The 19,592-nt window shown below is 36.6% G+C and overlaps 1 protein-coding gene across 1 annotated transcript in view; it reads left to right on the top strand.

The window, feature by feature from the left end:
- The first annotated feature begins 249 nt into the window (after positions 1-249).
- ece2b (endothelin converting enzyme 2b) overlaps positions 250-19,592 on the top strand; it is a 46,889-nt gene continuing 27,546 nt past the window's right edge. Inside the window, exon 1 of the mRNA XM_023273978.3 lies at positions 250-507. Coding sequence (XP_023129746.1) covers positions 475-507 — 33 coding nt within the window. The 5' untranslated portion in view covers positions 250-474. The remainder of the gene's footprint in view (positions 508-19,592) is intronic.

The following is a 19,592-nucleotide window of genomic DNA, read 5'->3' as shown; positions in this document are numbered from 1 at the left end:
AATATAATATAATATAATATAATATAACTAATAGTTTTATTGGCACATATCAGCAGATAGATAGATAGATAGATAGATAGATAGATAGATAGATAGATAGATAGATAGATAGATAGATAGATAGATAGATAGATAGATAGATAGATAGATCGATAGATCACAGCTGATTGATTGGCTGTAGAGCTGGAGGAGGTGACGTCAGGCCGCGGCGGTGACGTCATGCCCCTGTGTCTTGGGGTGTGTTTGTTTGCGAGAGGAAGAGGCTGGGTTGGATGTTGGGCGGGGTCTAGCAGATAGACGGACCCGAGAAAAGCTCCGATCCGCTGCCGCCGCCTCGGACAAACGGACCGCGGACTCCCGGACAGACAGACGGACGGACGCAGCGGAGGGGCGCTCAGACCGACGGACAGCCTGGAGGATGGACCGGCGGAGCGGCCGTCGGTAGCGCTCTGACCGCGGGGACGGAGCTCCAGGATGAGCGTAGCGCTGCAGGACCTCCGGAACACCGTGAGAACACACACACACACACACACACACACACTCACACACACGCACACGCACACGCACACGCACGCACGCACGCAGCAGCTGCATGCACATCCCACGCGCTCCGGTGCGTGATGCTGATCAGCTGTCAATCAGTGTGATCTATCCGCACACACCGGTGCAGAAACATCTCCAGGCCTGAAATCAGTTGTTCACCTCGCTGCTGACGTCACTGATCAATCACCGAACTGATCGATATCACGCACACACGCGCACACACGCGGGGTTTTACAGCGACAGCGTGCAGATGTTTGGTTCATTCCTGCCCTCTTAACCCTCCTGTTGTCTTCATTTACCAAACAAAATAGTTCTCTTGTCTGAAAAAAAGTCCAAAAACTCAGCAAAAAATTCCCCAAATTTCTAAAAAAATTGCGAAACCTTCAGGAAGAAAATTCCAATAATTCCTTAAAAGTTTCCCTAAAAAGTTTTATTTAAAAAAAAAAAAAAAAAAATTTACAAAATATTAAAAAATTTAAAAATGCAAATATTTTCAAGAAATGAATAAAAATCTTCCAAAAAAATCCTAAAAATATGTAAAGTGATTCCATATATATCAGTAAAAGTTGTAATATTTTCTTTAAGCACATTCAGAAAAAAATCAACCAAAATCCAGCAAAAGTCGCTGGATTTTAGTTGATTTTTTCCAAATGTTCTTAAAGAACATTTCTTTTTTTGCAACAAAAAATGTTCAAAAATTTCCCAAAAATGTTGAAAATGTAGAAGTTTTCATTGTGAAAATGTTTTTTTCTCCACATTTTCAAAATTTAAAACAGGTCAATTTGACCTGCAGGACGACACAAGGGTTAATTTCATTCAACACAAAGTACAATCTGATTTATTTACAGTTTTAACAACATTTCTGAGACCATTCAGTTGTTTCTAGTGTCAGAAGCTGTGATTGTGGATGAAAACAAATCATTTCAGACTGAGATTAAGTCTGTGCAACATCACCTAAATGTCACCGCATCATTTCTGAGCTCAACAGTCGAGTATTTCCTCTTAAAAACTGTCAAAAACTAAAAGTTGACAGAGATTATGTTGAAAATTCAGGCCCAAAGGAGACACAATGCAACAAAAGTGAATCCAGCTGTGATCACTGGAACTAAACTGATTTCCAGTCAGTCTGACTGCAGTAACGTGGTTCTAAGACGGCCAGTAATGTCTCTGTTTTCAACCTACATCGATCTGCATGCTTACATCATGGCTCCATGTGGAAAAGAACCGCCGGAAAAATCTGATTGTTAGACCTCACAAACCTGGAAAAGAATCCAGGAAGATCAACTAAAAATTACAGTGTCAGCAGTCATCAGGAGGTATAGAAGGAGTCGTAGTTCCACTAATCAGGGCTGCAGTGGTCGTCCTGCTAAAATGACTCCACAGACAGTGAACTACTTTCACCATCTAGCTGTAAAAACAGACGGCAGCTGCTTCAGACTTGGTACAGGAGTTATCAATGAAAATCAGAGTTTCAGAGTTTGTGAAAATACTTCATAACATCAACCTTCATGTCCAGAGGACAAGAAAAAAACAAAACTGCAAGACACAAGGTTGCTAAAGAACATGAAAAGATGTCTGATGGATGTTGGAGAACATTCTTTAGTCACATGAAGATGAAGTAGTTGGGTTCAGATGGAGTCCAGCATGTTAGAACCAGACCAAGACTACCACAGTGGATGCATATTCCTGACAGTCAAGAACATACGACAGCTGCTTCAGACTCGGTACAGGAGTTATCAATGGAAATCAGAGTAAATAACAAAACTGCAGGATACAACATTGCCAAAGAACATGAAAAGGAGTCTGACGGATGTTGGACAACATTCTTTGGTCGGATTAAGATGAATTAGTTGGGTTCAGTTAGTTTGAACCAGACTGGGACAACTTCAGTGGATGCATATTCCTGACAGTGAAGAACAGAGGTGTTAGCATAATGACATGGGACTACATTACAGTTATAGATGCACCATGAATGTCTGGATAAACCAAAATACCGTCTGACTGGATGACTTCCAGTCTGTAGAAGCTTGAAGAAGAGGCCAGCAGGAGAACCATCTAAAGAGCAAAATCACACAGAAGTTTAGTTTGTTGTCGCAGTGAAGGTCAATACGTCAGGTAAATTGTGGAACCATCAATTTTAAATGTAGTAAATCTAAATTGTTTTAATTTGACATCACAGCAAATACTCCACTGTTCAGCTTAGAAGTAATTCTATTACTGTAATGCGATACAGTGTGGAGTCATTTAGCTGTGTTTAAGTTGTACTGCACCGGTGTGTACTCACTACTGTGGTATATAGTATTTCAGGTTTCTACTTTGTTTGCGGTTGTTGGATGAAGCTGCTTTGGTTGAGAGTCGATGAACAGACGAGGTGTTTTCCAGCATTTGTGGTTCTGATTCTAGGAAAGACTTCTAGATCCTCCTCAGCTTTCCTTTCCTTGTCTGCAGCTGAAGGTTTTCCAGGAGAGTCTGTGGACAATAGTGACAATCTGTCCTAGAAAATACTTTTGTGTTTGTAGCAGCAGCTTGATGAAGCTTTCTTGGGATGCTAACCAGATATTGTTGTGTTGTCTTCATGCTCTGGTTCTGCTTTCAAATGTATAAAATTTCCTCCTTTATCTGCGTTAAAATCCTCCAATATAACAGAAAATGCTGCTCAGAATTAAACCTGCAACCAGCTGCAGCTCCATTGTGTTTTTCTTTTGTCGTTTCGACATTTTAACTCCAGAAAACTGAGCAGAATTGAATTACAGGGTTAGTTTTTTTTAGGTTTCCACTGCATTTTTGTCCTGGAAAACTGTTGGTGTGCTGACAGAAGTGCATATTTATCTATAGTGTATAATAGGATGTCATCGGCGTATAAACTGACATTTAGCTTTATTTTGTGCAGTATGGCACTAAGTGGGAATGTGTACAGTTAAAAAACAAAAAAGTAGAGTTCCTCATATGGAGACTTGTGGTACACCACCATTTATGTTAGTGCAACTTTCATTCTTAAGGCTCTGCTTCTGCTTTTAAATAGAGTTGCAATGATTAGTCAATTAAACGATCGGTTGTCTGTCCTGGTGAATTTGGGCAGTGTGTGTTTTGGTTGCTCTTGTGCAAAATAACATTTTTTCACAGTTTTTACCTAAATTTTTGAACAGTTTACTTTTATTGTACAGATTTTGCCTGTTTTGTTGAATTACAGTTATTAATTTTAACAAAACAGACATTAATAATTGTAAGATCACCGGACAAAGATACAAAACATGCTATACACTGTAAATTATGTTTCCATTAAAACAAAAAAAGGAATCTTCAGAGATTTCATGATGTTAAAATGTGACTGTTCTGCTTGGTTATATTTAAATTAGAGCTAAAACTGTCAAAAATCAATCAGAAAATATCACAGTAAAGCTGTAAAACAGCTCACCTGTGGTTTACGTGCTTCTTGTTGTGGTGTAGCAGAGCTTTGTGTTTACTTTACAGTTGTTCACTGACAACATTCAGCCACAGTTGGTCAGGCTGTTTTTCAGATCATCAACCTTTATGTTAATGAATTTTTAATGGCTGTATCTAAACCCTCTGGGGCTGAATAATAAATTAAATCAACAATTCATACTTTTCTGTGGACGCCCCACATATCCATTATATAACTGAGTGTTTACAGCCAGTTATGTGTGTCATAAAAGATGTGAGGAAGCAGGAAGCTGAAAATTTGTCTCCGGACGGTTAAATGTAAAACTGGTTTGCAAATATTTATTGATTAAGCTTTTTAAGTGGTGAGGGCTTTTACAAACATCACAGATGGTATCTTTTTTTTCACCTGATACCATTTTCTTAGATAATAAACATTTTGGTGTGGACTAGCTGTAGCACCTTTTATTGTTTAATACTGAACCAGAAGAGGAGAGCAGTCACATGTTCAGAGAGCGTTATGGGGGTTTTGTTACTAAAGGGGCACCATGACAAAGACTTTCGTGACACTTAATGACCAACCAGCACACATAAGTTAAATTATGATGGGGTCATGTAGGATAGAGTTTTTATATCCTTGTGGCATATGTATGAGCTGTCTGGTGAGTTTTTAAGCTTGTAAAGGGGCACCATGACAAAGACTTCTGTGATGCCTAATGACCTCTTGTAATCATCGATCTGTCGAACAGGAATGTCAGGGTACAAATGTTCTCTGTGGTAAATGTGTAACTTTTTATTTAAACATCACAGCAGAATTTGTTTTGGATTCACAGTTTCAGTATTTTGTGTTCAAAGACACAACTGCAGTTCAAAATAAGAAGTTAATCAAAAATGTAGCTGTTGGATGAAATCATTTAATGGTTGCTACATGAACAAAAATACCCTAAAAAAGCCAAAAACTACTCAAGAAAATGTAATTGGAGCAACTTAGTTTTTAAAATCTTTGCCAACCTGACAACTTGTGTTTATTGTTTTGTATATTTAAAGTTTTAAAGCCTTTTTTTAGTCTAACTGGACCATTAAATGAAAAATTATAAATGTAAAAAGGTTTTTGCATAATGCTGACAGCTGCAATAAAAAGAGTCAGGGTTTAAATATATCATTATTTATTAGAAAACAACAGCAGCTCCTTTAAACTCACGTTCTCACATGTTTATTAGCCGCTAATAATTAGACTGAGGGACTGTTTGTGAACTAAATAAGAACAACAAGGTCATATGAAGATCAGCAGACGTCCACCGCCGGCTCAGAAACTAAAATAAACTGAAGGAAAAACATAATGTCAGAACCTCGGTGACCCACCAGGGTTATCTCACACTGTTAAATATTTAAGTTTACAGGCTGGGTTCATTAATATCACATTAGTGTTGAAAGTAGGTCTGCAACTATTCATTATTCTCATTGTTTGGTCGATAAAATGCTGAAAAACTTCTTGTTTTGGCCTAAGATGTTCAGTTTACTGTCACTAGAGAGAAATAAAACCAGTAAATATTCACAAAACCCTTAAGCAGAGCGTCATATGACTAAAGTTTGACAGAAATTCATCCTGGTTCTGAATTTAGTCGGTGGTGACCAAATTGGAGCTAAAAATTAGGATTCACAACATTATCTGTCTGGTTTTCCTTTTTTTTTTTTTTCAAATGGAGTTTGGTTTTATTAAGATTCTTTCCAGAGCTTCAACTAATGATTTTTTTCATTATTTGGTCTTTAAAATGACAGGAAATCAGTGTTTCCTCTAGGATTTTTTCCTGCAGCGGCGGCAGGCTCTCCGCTCTGTTCCGTTCAAATTTATTAGGGTAGATTCAATTTATTGTTCCTCATGTTTTTGCAAACCAATTTTAATTATTTTACCTCAACTTGAATTTATTTTTAAGTCAGCTCATGCAGAAATTGGAGTTTAATTACACATAAAAATAGTTAGATGCAGTTGCCAACATTATTATGTTCAATCCAAGCCAACAAATCAATGGTTGCAGTCATTAAATTCTTATTCTTAGTCTTGCACCCATTCATTTATGTAACTATAGATTTACTCATTTTATGTCAACACAAATGAATCAGATAAATCTTAATAAACATTGTTGAACTTCGTGCCAGTACAACATTATTTTATCAGGTTCATTTTGCTTTTATCCAGCTGGTCAGACATCAGTGAGTCTTCTTAGTGTTTTAAAACCCTCTTTGCTTCAGGAAACAACAGAAATGACCTCCGACCAGCGGCAGCCTACACAGGATAAAAAGCAGGTTTTTCTGAGGAACTGGATCGTTCAGTTCTAAAATATTCACTTTAATACCTGCATGCAAATGTTCCACCAAAACAATCCTCTAGCATTAATATGCAGGGTTAGGGTTGCTGCTGCATCTTCTTCTTAGCACAAGACTGGATGGTTGGGATTGGTTTGATGATGATTGTAAATAGTTTAAAGGTGGTTGTGGTTGGTTTAAAGGTGATTATGATTGGTTCAAATATGGTTGTGATTGGTTTAAAGATGACCTTGACAAGTTTAAAGAAGACTGATTGTTTTAAAGGTGGCTGTGATTGGTTTAAAGATGATCCTTAGTAATTTAAAGACGACTGATTGTTTAAAGATAGTTTTGATTGGTTTAAAGTTGGTTGTGATTGACTAAACGATTGTTATTGGTTTAAACACAACCTTGACTGGTTAAAGGTGATTGTGATTGGCTAAACGTTGACTGGGATTAGTTAGTTCCTATGATTGTGGTCAGTTTATCAATGATTGTAATTGGTTTAAGGACAGTTGTGATTGGTTTGATGATGACTGTCATTGGTTTAACAACCATTGTGACTGGTTTAAATGTGGTTGTAATTGTTGTAAGAATAGTTGTGATTCGTTTCAAAATCATTATGATCGGCTGAAAAACAATTGTGATTGGTTTAAAGAAAAACAAACATGATTTTCCCACCTATAGCAGAATGATAAGCTGCTGTCAGACTTTATTTTCCTCGTTATTCCTGCCACCACTTCCTTGACACAACCTTTAGTTTGTCTCTGAGGTAAACTGAGTCCACAGGAGGAAATAGATCTCCGCAGATAAAGTTTCCAGGAATGAATAGATGATTGTTTCGTTCTTATTTCAGCTTACCCTGGGCGATTACTGGAAATTATTAATGACAGAGAACTTTCCAGGAAACATCCAACACAGTTATGAGGACTGTCTGATTTGGTGAGTTCATGGTTCTCAGAATCTGAACAATCTGATCCAGTTCTCCAAAGAACAGCCCTCAGGTATTTCCTTCAGGTTTAGTTTGACGCTGATACGACTGAACTGGATCAGTTCATGAAGAAAAAAGACTCCACATACTGTAGATATTTAACTGTTTCCATGTTTCCAGCCTCTACAAACTTTTACTCTCTACTCTGTTCATCATCAGTAGAAAGATATCTCTCCATGCTGAATGTATCTCCAACAACTTGCTCCTCTGTTCACTGTTTCTGAACCGAGCTGCATTTATTTTACTGATCCAGTAGGTTGGATTTTACTCTCAGTCTAAAATTGTCCAAAACTGATCTAAAAACTTCCATTGTCCAAACTTATATTAAATTGTCCAGAATGACTCAAAAATGTGTCCAAAATAACAAAAAAGGTCCAAAAAGACTCACGTGTCCAAACTGACTCAAGAATGATGCAGAATAACTTGAAAACTGTCCAAAAATAAATTGAATCTAGTTCAAAATGACATATTTTTTTGTTATTATGGACAACATGAGCAACTAGACAAGTATTTTAATATTTTGAACAATTTATAGTTTTAAACCTCTGTTCATCATCTGTAGAAAGATGTTTCACCATGCTGAATGTATCTTCCAACAGTTGCTCCTCTGTTCACGGTTTCTGAGCCATGCTGCATTTATTTTATTCATCCAGGAGGTTGGATTTTCCTCTCGGTCTAAAGTTGCCAAAACTTACTTGAAATGTGTCCAAAATGATGTAAGTCTTGTCCAAATGAACAGGGGACTGTTCAAAATGATGCAAAATTTGTTCAAATTAATGAAAAACCTCAAACTTTCACTAAAAACTCTCTAAAATTTGTTAAAACTACTTCAAAATGACTCAAAATTTGTTCAGTATGAGATTTTTTTGAGTCATTACAGAAAGTTTGAGTCATTTTGGACAATGTCAGTCCGGTTTTGAGTCTCTGCTCATCATCAGTAGAAAGATGTTTCACCATGCTGAATGTATCTCCAACAACTTTATTTTATTCATCCAATAGGTTTTTATTGTCATCGAATTTGTTCAAACTCATTCAAAATGGTCCAAAATTACCCCCATACTGTCTAAAATTGCTTTAAACAGCTTCAAAATGACTCAAAATTACAATTTGTGACAATTTTTTTGACAATTTCACTAATTCACGCCATTTTTTTTTGTCATTTTAGAGAATTTTTAGTCCAGTTTTGAGTCTCTGTTCATCATCAGTAGAAAGATGTTTCTCCATGCTGAATGGATCTCATCAACTTGCTCCTCTGTTCACTGTTTCTGAGCCGAGCTGCATTTGTTCTTTTCATCCACTCGGTTTTATTCCCCTCTCAGTATCTCTGTGGAAACACTGCCTGCATTTCAACCTGAAAACTCTCTGAACTTTTGCTGTGTCACTGTTGGTTACAGCTGAGTCAGTCATAGCTTTTCATTTAGGCTGAAAAACACAGAATATTTCATTTTTTATAGAATCTAATCAGTGATGGGTTCATTTTGGGCATTTTTGCAATGAGACTTAAAATATAGTCCATTAAAAGGCTGAAAATCCAACAAATCTAATCTTTTTTTATGGTTTCTGGTTGATAAATGATGTCATTTCTGTGGTTTTTTTTTTTTACAAACCCATTGGCAAGTTTCCTGGTTCAGAAGGTCAGAAGTCTTTAAAGCCTCGGTTTAATCGTGGATCCATCAGAGTGATGAGTTCAGACAGAATGAATCTGAGCGACTCCAGCCATGAATCTGCAGATTCAATCACATAAATGGACGAAGCCCATGTTAACTGTTTCAGCTCCGCGGCTTTCTGTCAGATTGAGTTTGTGACAGCAGCTGGCAGAGTGTGTGTGTTAATGTGTGCGTGTTAATGTGTGTGTGGGCAGGGTTTGACTGTTTCCTGCCGGCAGCTCGTTACCTTCCTGTCTTAAGACGCCCAGTTTCCATCCGAGCAACAAAACAAACCAAGACTCTGCTGCTGGTCAGAGAGATGAAGCAGGTTCAACTAATCTGGACTTTTTTAGCCTTAACCGGATAAATAAACCTAAAATGAGTCCCAGATATCAGGTGTGAGGATGGTGGATGTCGACTTTATTGGTTCAATCGTTGATTCCATCTGTGCATCTTTGGGTCAATCCAGTACTGGAGGATGTTTGGGCTTCAAAATATTTAAAAAATCATCCTTCTCATTTATAGTTTTCTGCTCCATACTGATCAATAATAGGTAATAAACTATCAGACGGTTGATCGGTTCAGTGGTACCATTTTATTCCATGTTTTCTGTGTTGTTTGCTAACCCTACTCTAATCACAGTAACAGGGTTGCTAATCCATGCTAATGTGATCTTTTTCTCAGCAGTAGAAGCTAGATATTTAGCTGTTACTGCTGACCAAGAGGACAAACTGACTGATGGGAAACAGTCCAAAGAATTAGTCTGATCCTGATAATATGAGGTAGAGTAAGACATTCAGTCAAGGCTGACAATGTTATGAAAATATGAGAACTAGAAGAGAGGACATAGCTTTGCTCTACTCATTCTTTAGGAAAACTGTTTGATGATGTTGACGACAAAAACAAGACATGAAAAGACAAAATCGAGACAAAAAAATGAGCAAACAAGACACAAAATGAGAAAAAGGAGACACAAAATGAGAAAAACAAGACATGAAAGACAAAAACGAGACACGAAACGACAGAAACGAGACAAAATTAGAAAAACAAGACACAAAAGACAAAAACGAGACCCGAAATGACAGAAATGAGACAGAAAATGAGAACAAGACGGAAAAGGAGAAAACCAAGACACAAAATGAGAAAAACGAGACACAAAAGACAAAAATGAGACACAAAATGAGAAAAACGAGACACAAAATGAGAAAAACGAGACACAAAATGAGAAAAACAAGACAAAACGACAAAAATATACAAATATTTATCATCACCCTTCTAGTTTTTTAAATTTATGCCTTCTTTTTTGCCTCCATTTTGTGTCTGGTTTGTTCTTTTGTCTCATTTTTGTCTGTTTTTTTCTGGTTTTGTGTGCTATTTTCAGTATTTTGTGTCGCTTTTGTCTTCTTTCTGTCAATTTGTGTCTCGTTTTTCAGATTTTTTTGTCTATTTTATGGCATTTAGGTCTCGTTTGTCTCAATTTTTACCTTGTTTTTGTTGGTTTGTGTGTCTCTTTTGCCATTTTATATCTCCGTGGTTGTTTTGTCTTCACATACTGTAGATATTTAACTATTTCCATGTTTCCTCTCCAGACATTTTCTCTCTACTCTGCTCATCATCAGTAGAAAGATGTTTCACCATGCTGAATGTATCTCCAACAACTTGCTGCTCTGTTCACTGCTTCTGGTCCATGCTGCATTTATTTTATTCATCCAGTAGGTTTGATTTTCCTCTCTGTGGAAACACTGCCTGCATTTCAACCTGAAAACTCAGAATTTTTGCTGTGTCACTGCTGGTTACGGCTGAGTCAGTTGTGGTTTTTAATTTAGGCTGAAAAATGCAGAATTTTTTGTTTTTTGTAGAATTTGATTAGAGCTACTGGTTTATTGTTGGCATTTTTTTTTAAAAAGAGAGACATGTAGAGTGATTGTGATGAAACATTAGGATTTGAAGCTTAGATTTGTTTATTTTTCACGATTCATTCATGTGTTTACAGCAGACTTTTCTCGGAACGACGGTCTGTTCAGTCAACCAGCGCAGTTTAATTAGTTTTGCATTTTCGCTGTACAGGAAACAAACTGAACTGTGACATTTGCTCACCGTTACACCTCTGTTGATCTTAATTATCTTCACTGCCTTCATCCTCATCTTCCTCCTGACCAGAGCTGCCCCTGGTCACATTATTTACCCTCAGCCCAGCAGAGCTGATAGACCAGTGTGGTTACTGGTCCCTGCTGCTCCCACTGACTGGTTTTACGGCCGGAGGGGGGAGGGGAGGAGGTCAATGAGGAGCCGCCGTGACGGATGATGTGTCGTCGTCCTCGGGGACGGGAGGCGGTGATGCAGAGGTTGCCACGGTGACGACCTGCAGGCAGCCAGAGGAGGAGGTTCAGTTTGTGTTTGGATGCAGAAACATGAGTAAGATGTAAATCTGAGGTTTTTAGAATCACAAAGCTTTAATTCAGACATTGTGGCTCGTTGTGACGCCGATAAACATCAGCAGCAGCTCCTAGATCAGATTAGATTCAAGTTTACTGTCGCTGCACAGACAGAACTAAGATGACAAAACGCAGTTTAGCATCAAACCAGACATGGTACCATACATAGTAGTAGTAGTACTAATGCGTCAACATGGAACTGACCACCTCCTCTGGTCGCTAAAGTATTAAACAGTTGGAAACTAAATCAAATTTGAAGCTAAATCAGAAAACAATTACAAATATATAATGATTACAGGAGGTCCTCGGTTTACGACGTCCTCGACTTACAGCGTTTCGTCGTTACGTCAGAACTGGCTACGTGGAACTAGTTGACGAGTGGAGCGGACGAATACATCGTCATGCAGCGCTGTAAGACAGATTTGTTTACATTCATCGGTTGTACACCACCTTGGATTGTGCTCCGTGACTTAAAAGAGCTTAAAATCCCCTCAGAGCTGCTGAAAAAGCTCCTAATGATCACGTCGACGGGTTTTCTCCTCTTAATCAGTCGTCTGTTGCCACGGTGACGGAAACAAACACGACTCAGGATGTAAACAAAGAGGCAGCATAGAGATAAATGAGGGTTTTCTGACTCGACTGTGAATGTTTCTCCTGCTGCAGACTTTAACTAACAGCTGATGTGATCAGTTCTGATCGACTTTATCGATCATCTGGATGGATTTAATGTCTGCTGCACCATCTGGACATATCGACTGAATATTATATCCAATCAGAAGTCGGTGTGAAGTGAAAACTTCTAACACTGTAAAAAATTATCGGTTTTTCCAATTTTGTTTATTTACTAAGAAAAACAAAAACAAATAAAATCCCACAAAAATAAAATAGAATTACAAGTTCCCTTTAAAAAAAAGAAAAAACAGGCTAAATCTGTAAAAATAAATCAATAAATCTGTAGTTTTATCAACTAAAATACAATTTAAAAGTTACCCTTTAAGAAAAATTAATTAACAAAAAGGCCAAATCTGTAAAAATTCATAAATAAGTCAATAAATCTGTATTTTTCTAAAATAAAATTAAATTACAAGTTACTATTCAAAAAAGTTTTAAAAAACATCGACAAAATAACAGGCAAAATCTGTAAAAAAAAAATCAATAAATCTGATTTTACAAAATAAAATAAAATTATGTTACCCTTTAAAAAAAGTTAAAAAAAAAACAACAACAACAAAACAGGCCAAATCTGTAGAAATAAAAAAAAAATGAATCAATAAATCTGTATTTTTATAAAATAACAGTAAAAAAAAAAAATCTGCCAAATCTGTAAAAAAAAAAAGAATAAATAAGTCTGTATTTTTCTAAATAATTTCTTCTTTAACAAAGTTTGACCATAAAATGAACTTTTTTTTAACTGTATTTAAATCAGAAGATTTTCTGTTGTTTTGAAGATTTAAAAAAAGCTTAATAGTTTTAGTTTAGTTATAAAGTATAGATATAAATTTTATTATATTTGAACGTCGGGTTTTCTTTTTTTTACATATTTTTTTCTGGCACCAGCTGCCACATTTTCACAGTTTTTTGTTTTTTCATAGAACTTTAAAAATGAAATCACTCAGTCACTTTTTTCGATTTGACTTCATATATTTCCATTGTGACTTTGATTTTCTGCAGATAAAAAACAACTGGTGAGTTTTACTTCAAAATACTGGATTAGATATAATGAAATCCTGAATATTTCTCATATTATTGCAGTAAAACTTCTCAGTGAAGCTTCACGCTGTAAAGAAAGGATGCTGATGAAAGTAAACCTGCAGACTGTGACTCAGATTAAAGTTAAACTCAGAAGAAAGATGTTTCATTCATCAGGTGATCTGGTGTTTTTCTGCACGCGCTCAGTGAGCTCCGACCTTTCTGTTGTTTACAGCGACGTCTTCTCTGGAACTTTATGTTTACTGAATGTTTCACAACCTGCTCTCTGTTTATTCATGGACTTATAGTTTTATGGAAATTATAAATATGTTTTATTGATGTTTGTGTACTTTATCCTGTAGTCAGAGTACTTGTACACAAGGCCAATACTTCTCCACAAGAATCAACATAATTTCAAACACCATATAGAAGTACAAATACTTTTTACATGTGTCTGCATACTACTTCATTTTTAGAATACAGTTGTGTTCAACAGGAATCCAAATACTTCTTGTCTACTGACTTTCTACTACAGTACAAATACTTTCTTCATGAGTACATTAGTAAACATCACTTTTACTAGCGTACAGATGATTTTTACTAGAGTACACATCATTTTTACTAGAGTACACATCATTTTTACTAGAGTACACATCATTTTTACTAGAGTACACATACTTTTCACTCAGGTACAGATACTTGTCCACATCAGTTTCAAACACTTTTTATGACAATTTAAATGATCTTATTTGGAGTCTGCAGGTTTTTTTTTTTTTTTTACAAGAACTCACATTATTTACTCGAGTACAAATACTTTTTACCAGAGTACAGATACTTTTCACAGTTGTCTGTATAACTTTTAGGGATGTTTGTGTACTTTTTACTGGTATTAATGAGACATATTGAGGGCCTGCACGCAATTTGCAGAGACCTACATCATTTTTACAGGAGTGCAAATGCTTTTTACTCAAGTACAAATACTTTTTACTGGAGTACAAGTGCTTTTCACGTGTCTACATAACTTTTAAGAATGTTGGCGTACTTTTCATGAGAATTAATAGGATATAATGAGGGCCTACGCACATTTTCCAGAGATGTGCATCATTTTTTCGAGTACAAATACTTTAAGGGAGAGAACAAATAGTACTTTGTGTGTTTATGCTTTTCACTTCTTAGGTCTGCGTGAACTTTAGAAGATTAAAGGCGTCCGCATACTTTTCATCTGGTTACACTGAACAGAAGTACAAACAGAAGCGATGTTTTGGCAGCAGTCAGATGCTAACAGTTTCCCTTTACTTCCAGTGTTTGTGCTAAGCTAGGCTAACGGAATCTGCAGAGAAACGCTGCTGATTTATCGACTGTTTGACTGAAACTCTGCCGTGTGTTTGCAGTTATGGAGGCTGAGGGGGGACAAAACACAGACAGACAGACAGACAGACAGACAGACAGGTTCAGCTTATATAAGCTGCAGTGAAACTCCATTAGAGCTGAATGGAGATGATTCACACACATTATCTAATTACACACACACACACAGTGACATCACCGTCCACGGGGAGCTATAACACACACACACCTGTCTCCTAGCAACCTCGCTCGCCCACTCCCCTCTCTCCCCCTCTGTGTGCGTCATCAATTAAAGAGGACAGAGAGACACCCGGAAACACCGAGACGGAGAGGAAACACTTGGAAACCTTCGGCTTCCTGCAGGACGCTGAGACTCCCACACTCTAATGTATTGTTTTTATTGACTGTTTTTTTTGTTTTGTTTACTTTTTCTCTGCAACATAAAGTCCTGGAAACAGAAAAACCAAGAATAGAAGGAGAGAGAATGAAGAAATGGCTCTAAAATACCTCAAAAACTGTCAGAAAATTGTTTAAATTCGCTAAAAATTACTCCGAATTTGTTCAGTATGAGATTTATTTTTTGGAGTCAGTTTGATGTTTCACCATGCTGAATGTATCTCCAACAACTGGCTCTTCTATTCACTGTTTCTGAGCCGAGCTGCATTTATTTTATTCAGCCAGTAGATTTTATTGCCCTCTAGGTCTAGAAATATCTAAAATTATTTGAAACTCATCCAGAACATCTCAAAACTTGTCTAAAATAACTTTAAACTTGTCCAAAGCACCAAAAACATGTCCAAAATAACTAATGAACTGTCCAAAATTACTGAAACTAGCTTAAAATTGCTCAAAATTTGTTCAATGTGACATTTTTTGAATGACTACAGACAGTTTGAGTCATTTTGGACCAGTTTTAGTCCAGTTTTGAGTCTCTGTTCATCATCAGTAGAAAGATGTTTCACCATGCCGAATGTATCTCCAACAATATGCTGCTCTGTTCACTGTTTCTGAGCCGAGCTGCATTTATTTTACTGATACAGGATGTTTGATTTTACTCTTAGTCTAAAAATGTGCAAAATGACTTGAAACTTGTCCAAAATGACTTTGATCTAGTTCAACATAACTGGTTGACCATTTTAAAGTTATTACGGACAATTTGGGTCATTTTGAACAAGTTTTAGTCTACTTATGGGTCTAAAAATGTCCAAAATAATTTGAAGTTTGTCCAAACTAGCACAAAAAATGTCCAGCAATTGTCCAGAATAGCTCAAAAACTGTCCAAAATTTCTTGAAAATAGTTCAAAATGACTCAAAATGTGTTTAAATTGACCATTTTTAAGTTATTACGGACAATTTGAGTAATTTCTGACAATTTTTAGTCCAGTTTTGAGTCTCTGCTTATCATCAGTAGAAAGATGTTTCACCATGCTGAATGTATCTCCAACAACTTTCTCCTCTGTTCACTGTTTCTGAGCCATGTTACACTTATTTTGTTAATCCAGTAAGTTTGAATTTCCTCTCAGGCTAAAATTGTTCAAAATGACTCAGGTTTGATGGCGGTTTCCAGATGTTTTCTGAACTAACTTGTTGCACAAACAAACTTGCACAAACTTGTTGCCTTCAGCAGAGCTACAATGCTAGCACGCTAACAGCTAACAGCAGCATTATTGGCTGCAGTGCTCGGCCCTGCAGTGGTTTCCATGGCGAGGGAACGCCGTGGCGAGGCAACGTGAACTCTGCAGCTGTTTGCTCAGCTCGTCTCAGTGCTGTTTTTATGGCAGATCCAGGACCAGCGTTAAGAGTCTCTGTTTATACTAAAGCCACACAAAGACGGAGGGCGAGCGACATAGAGACATACAGGCAGAGCAGCAGGGAGAGAGAGAGGCAGGGGCTCAGTGTAAACACAGGAAGTTCAGGTTTATTTGATCACAGCTAAATATCTCCTCACGCTGAGACTCTCAGTTTGTTTTAACGTCACGTTCTGAAGCCACAGTTGAAACTTTCTTCTCATGTTTCTGCTTCACATCTTTGTCGTTAGTTCACGCTGATAAATGTTCAATCGTTTAGGTTTACTTTCCAATTCTGTGTCAAACTACATATTAAATTAGAGCAACCGTCAGCGTTCAGCTTGTTTTGACTCAGAATCAGCTCTGACTCGTCTGGGTTTTGACTCCATTTTATGTCAAGGTTTAACTTTTCTTGGTCTATAGCTGCTCTCAAACAGACTTATGGGTGTTTTGACTTTGATTTGTGACCATGTAGATGCTTTGACTCAAATTCTGATCCAACTTGTAGATGTTTTGACTCACATTCTTCTCCAACTTGTAGATGTTTTGACTCACATTCAGCTCCAACTCTTGGATGGTTTGACTCGAATTCTTCTCCAACTTGTAGATGTTTTGACTCACATTCTTCTCCAACTTGTAGATGTTTTGACTTACATTCAGCTCCAACTCTTGGATGTTTTGACTCAAATTCAGTGCCAACTCATGGATGTTTTGACTCAGGTGTTTAGTCTTGTGAAGTTGATAAAGATTAATCTCAGACTCAGAAGTATTTAGACTCTGACTCATGCTTGCTTTGACTCATTCTTTGACTTTTCTTGTTCCTGTGGATGTTTTGACTCAGATTCAGCTCAGCTTTGATTCAGTCTTATGGTTGTTTTAAATAAGATATGTATATCAGTCACAGATGTTTTCACTCAGACTCATAAGTGTTTTGACTCACTTTCATCTTTGACTCATTGGTGTTTTGACTCAGTCATGTGGATGGTTTGGCAAAGAGTTGTTTTAACTCTGAATTGCCTCAACCTCTGACTTGTATTTATCACACAGGTGTTTTGACTCACATTTGCTTTTACTCAGTCTTGTCTTGACTGGCCAGGTTCCTGTAGATGTTTAGAATCTGATTTGTCTTGAACTTGTAGATGTTTTGAGTCAAACTCACAGGTGCTTTGACTTAGTCTTGTGAATGGTTTGACTCAGACTCGTATTTGATTTTGATTTGTATTGGACACAGATGTCTTGGCTTACTCAGACTCAGCTCTGACTCGTAGCTGCTTTGTCTCTGAATTGCCTTGATCTTTGACTAGTCTTGGTCATACAGTATGTTTTGACTTAGATTAATTTGTGATTCATTTGGTTTTGACTCAGTTTGGACTCAGTTTTAAACTTTTCTTGGTGTAGTGGACGTCTTGACACTGTCTTGTTTCTATCTTGTAGCTGTTTTAAATGAATTATCTTGCACACTTTGATGTTTTGAATCAGACTTATAAGTGCTGGGACTCACCTTCAGCTCTGACTCATTGATGTTTTGACTTGTGGATGGTTTGATTTACACTTATAGTTGTTTTGACTTGGATTTGTCTTGATCACGTAGACGTATTGGCTCGGACTCAGCTCTTACTTGTGGATGTTTTGACTCACATTCAGAGCTGTTGTAACTCTGACCTGTTTCAATCTTTGATTCATCTCGGATGTAGCGCTGACTCGTCTGTGTTTTGACTCTGATTTGTCTTGACTACGCTGATGTTTTGATTCAGTCACCAGGGTTTTGACTCAGCTTTATCTCAGACTTATGGGTGTTGGACTCCATCTTAAATTTAGCTCTGACTCATAAATGTTTTGTCCTAATTTTTTCTCAGTGTCCTTGGTCTTGAGTTTATTTTGACTCAGATTCAGCTGTGGCTCCTTTGTGTTTTGACTCAGTTTTATAATTTTTTAAAAAATGTTTTGGATTTGTGTTTGCGTTGACTCAGATTTAGCTGTGACTCATGGCTGTATTGAACTCAATATTGTCTTTTTTAAAACTTTTCTTGGTTTTAATTCAGATAATGTTTTGTCTTAGTTTTGTCAAAATATTTAACATCTCTTGGTTTTGTGTTAGCTTTGACTCAGATTAAGCTATTACTCAGGTGTTTTGACTCAACTTTGTCTCAATTTTTAACTTTTGTTGGTTTATGTTTGCTTTGATTCTAATTCAGCCGTGACTTTTTGTGTTTTGACTCAGTTTTATCAAAATAAAATAATTTTCTTGATTTTGTGTTTGCATTGATATAGATTCAGCTCTGACTCAGTCATGTTTTGTCTTAGTTTTGTCTAGATTTTTCATGTTTCTTTGCTTTGTATTTGCTTTGACTGAAATCAAGCTATGACTCAAGGCTATTTTGACTAATTTTTGTCTCAATTTTTTAACTTTTCTTGGTTTCGTGTTTGCTTTGATTCAGATTCAGCTGTGATTCATTTGTGTTTTGACTCAGTTTTGTCTAATTTTACAACTTTTTTTAGTCTTATAGATATTTTGACTCAGATTTAGCTCTGACTCAATAATGTTTCATCCAAGTTTTGCTTAGATTTTTAATGTTTGTTGGTTTTGTGTTTGCTTTGATTCAGATTACGCTCTGACTCGTGGGTGTTTTGACACAGTTTTATCAAAATTTTTATCATTTCTTGGTATTGTGTTTGTTTTAACTCAGATTCAGCTCTGGCTCAATAATGTTTCATCTTAGTTTTATCAAAATTTTTAATGTATCTTGGTTTTATATTTGCTTTGACTCTGATTACGCTATGACTTATGGGTGTTTTGACAAATTTTTTGCTCAATTTTGAACTTTTCTTGGTTTTATGTTTGCTTTGATTCCAATTCAGCTGTGGCTAATTTGTCTTTTGTTTATCTAATTTTCAAAGCTTTTTTTGGTCTTGTAGATGTTTTGACTCAGATTCAGCTCTGACTCAGTAATGTTTCATCTAAGTTTTTCTTGGATTTTTAACATTTCTTGGTTTTATGTTTGCTTTAACTCAGATTACTCTGTGACTCGTGGATGTTTTGACTCATTTTGTCTCAATTTTGTACTTTTCTTGGTCTCATGTTTGCTTTGATTCAGATTCAGCTGTGACTCGTGGATATTTTGACTCGGACTTGCATCTGTGTCTAACTTTTCTTAGTTTGGTGGACAATTTGACTGTGACTCATAGCTGCTTTGAATTGTAAATACAACTGAATATTAAAAAAGAAAAAAAAAAGGCCAGTCATGCATGAAGAAGAAGAGACCTAGCAGTGATACGAATAAAAAACAAAATTACGTGTGTTATTTGCATGCATATTTGAAAAAATGTAACAAGAATCCAACATATTTACTTCTGTATGTTTAGATAAAATGATAGAAGACGTATAGATTTATGGGGCCGTCAGGGAGTCTGAATGTGTTCGCAGCAAACAGGATGAAGACCTGTTCAGCTC

Source organism: Amphiprion ocellaris, chromosome 7 (genome assembly GCF_022539595.1).
Source record: "Amphiprion ocellaris isolate individual 3 ecotype Okinawa chromosome 7, ASM2253959v1, whole genome shotgun sequence".
Lineage (NCBI taxonomy): Eukaryota > Metazoa > Chordata > Actinopteri > Pomacentridae > Amphiprion > Amphiprion ocellaris.
This window is presented reverse-complemented; position numbering and strand designations above follow the sequence as displayed.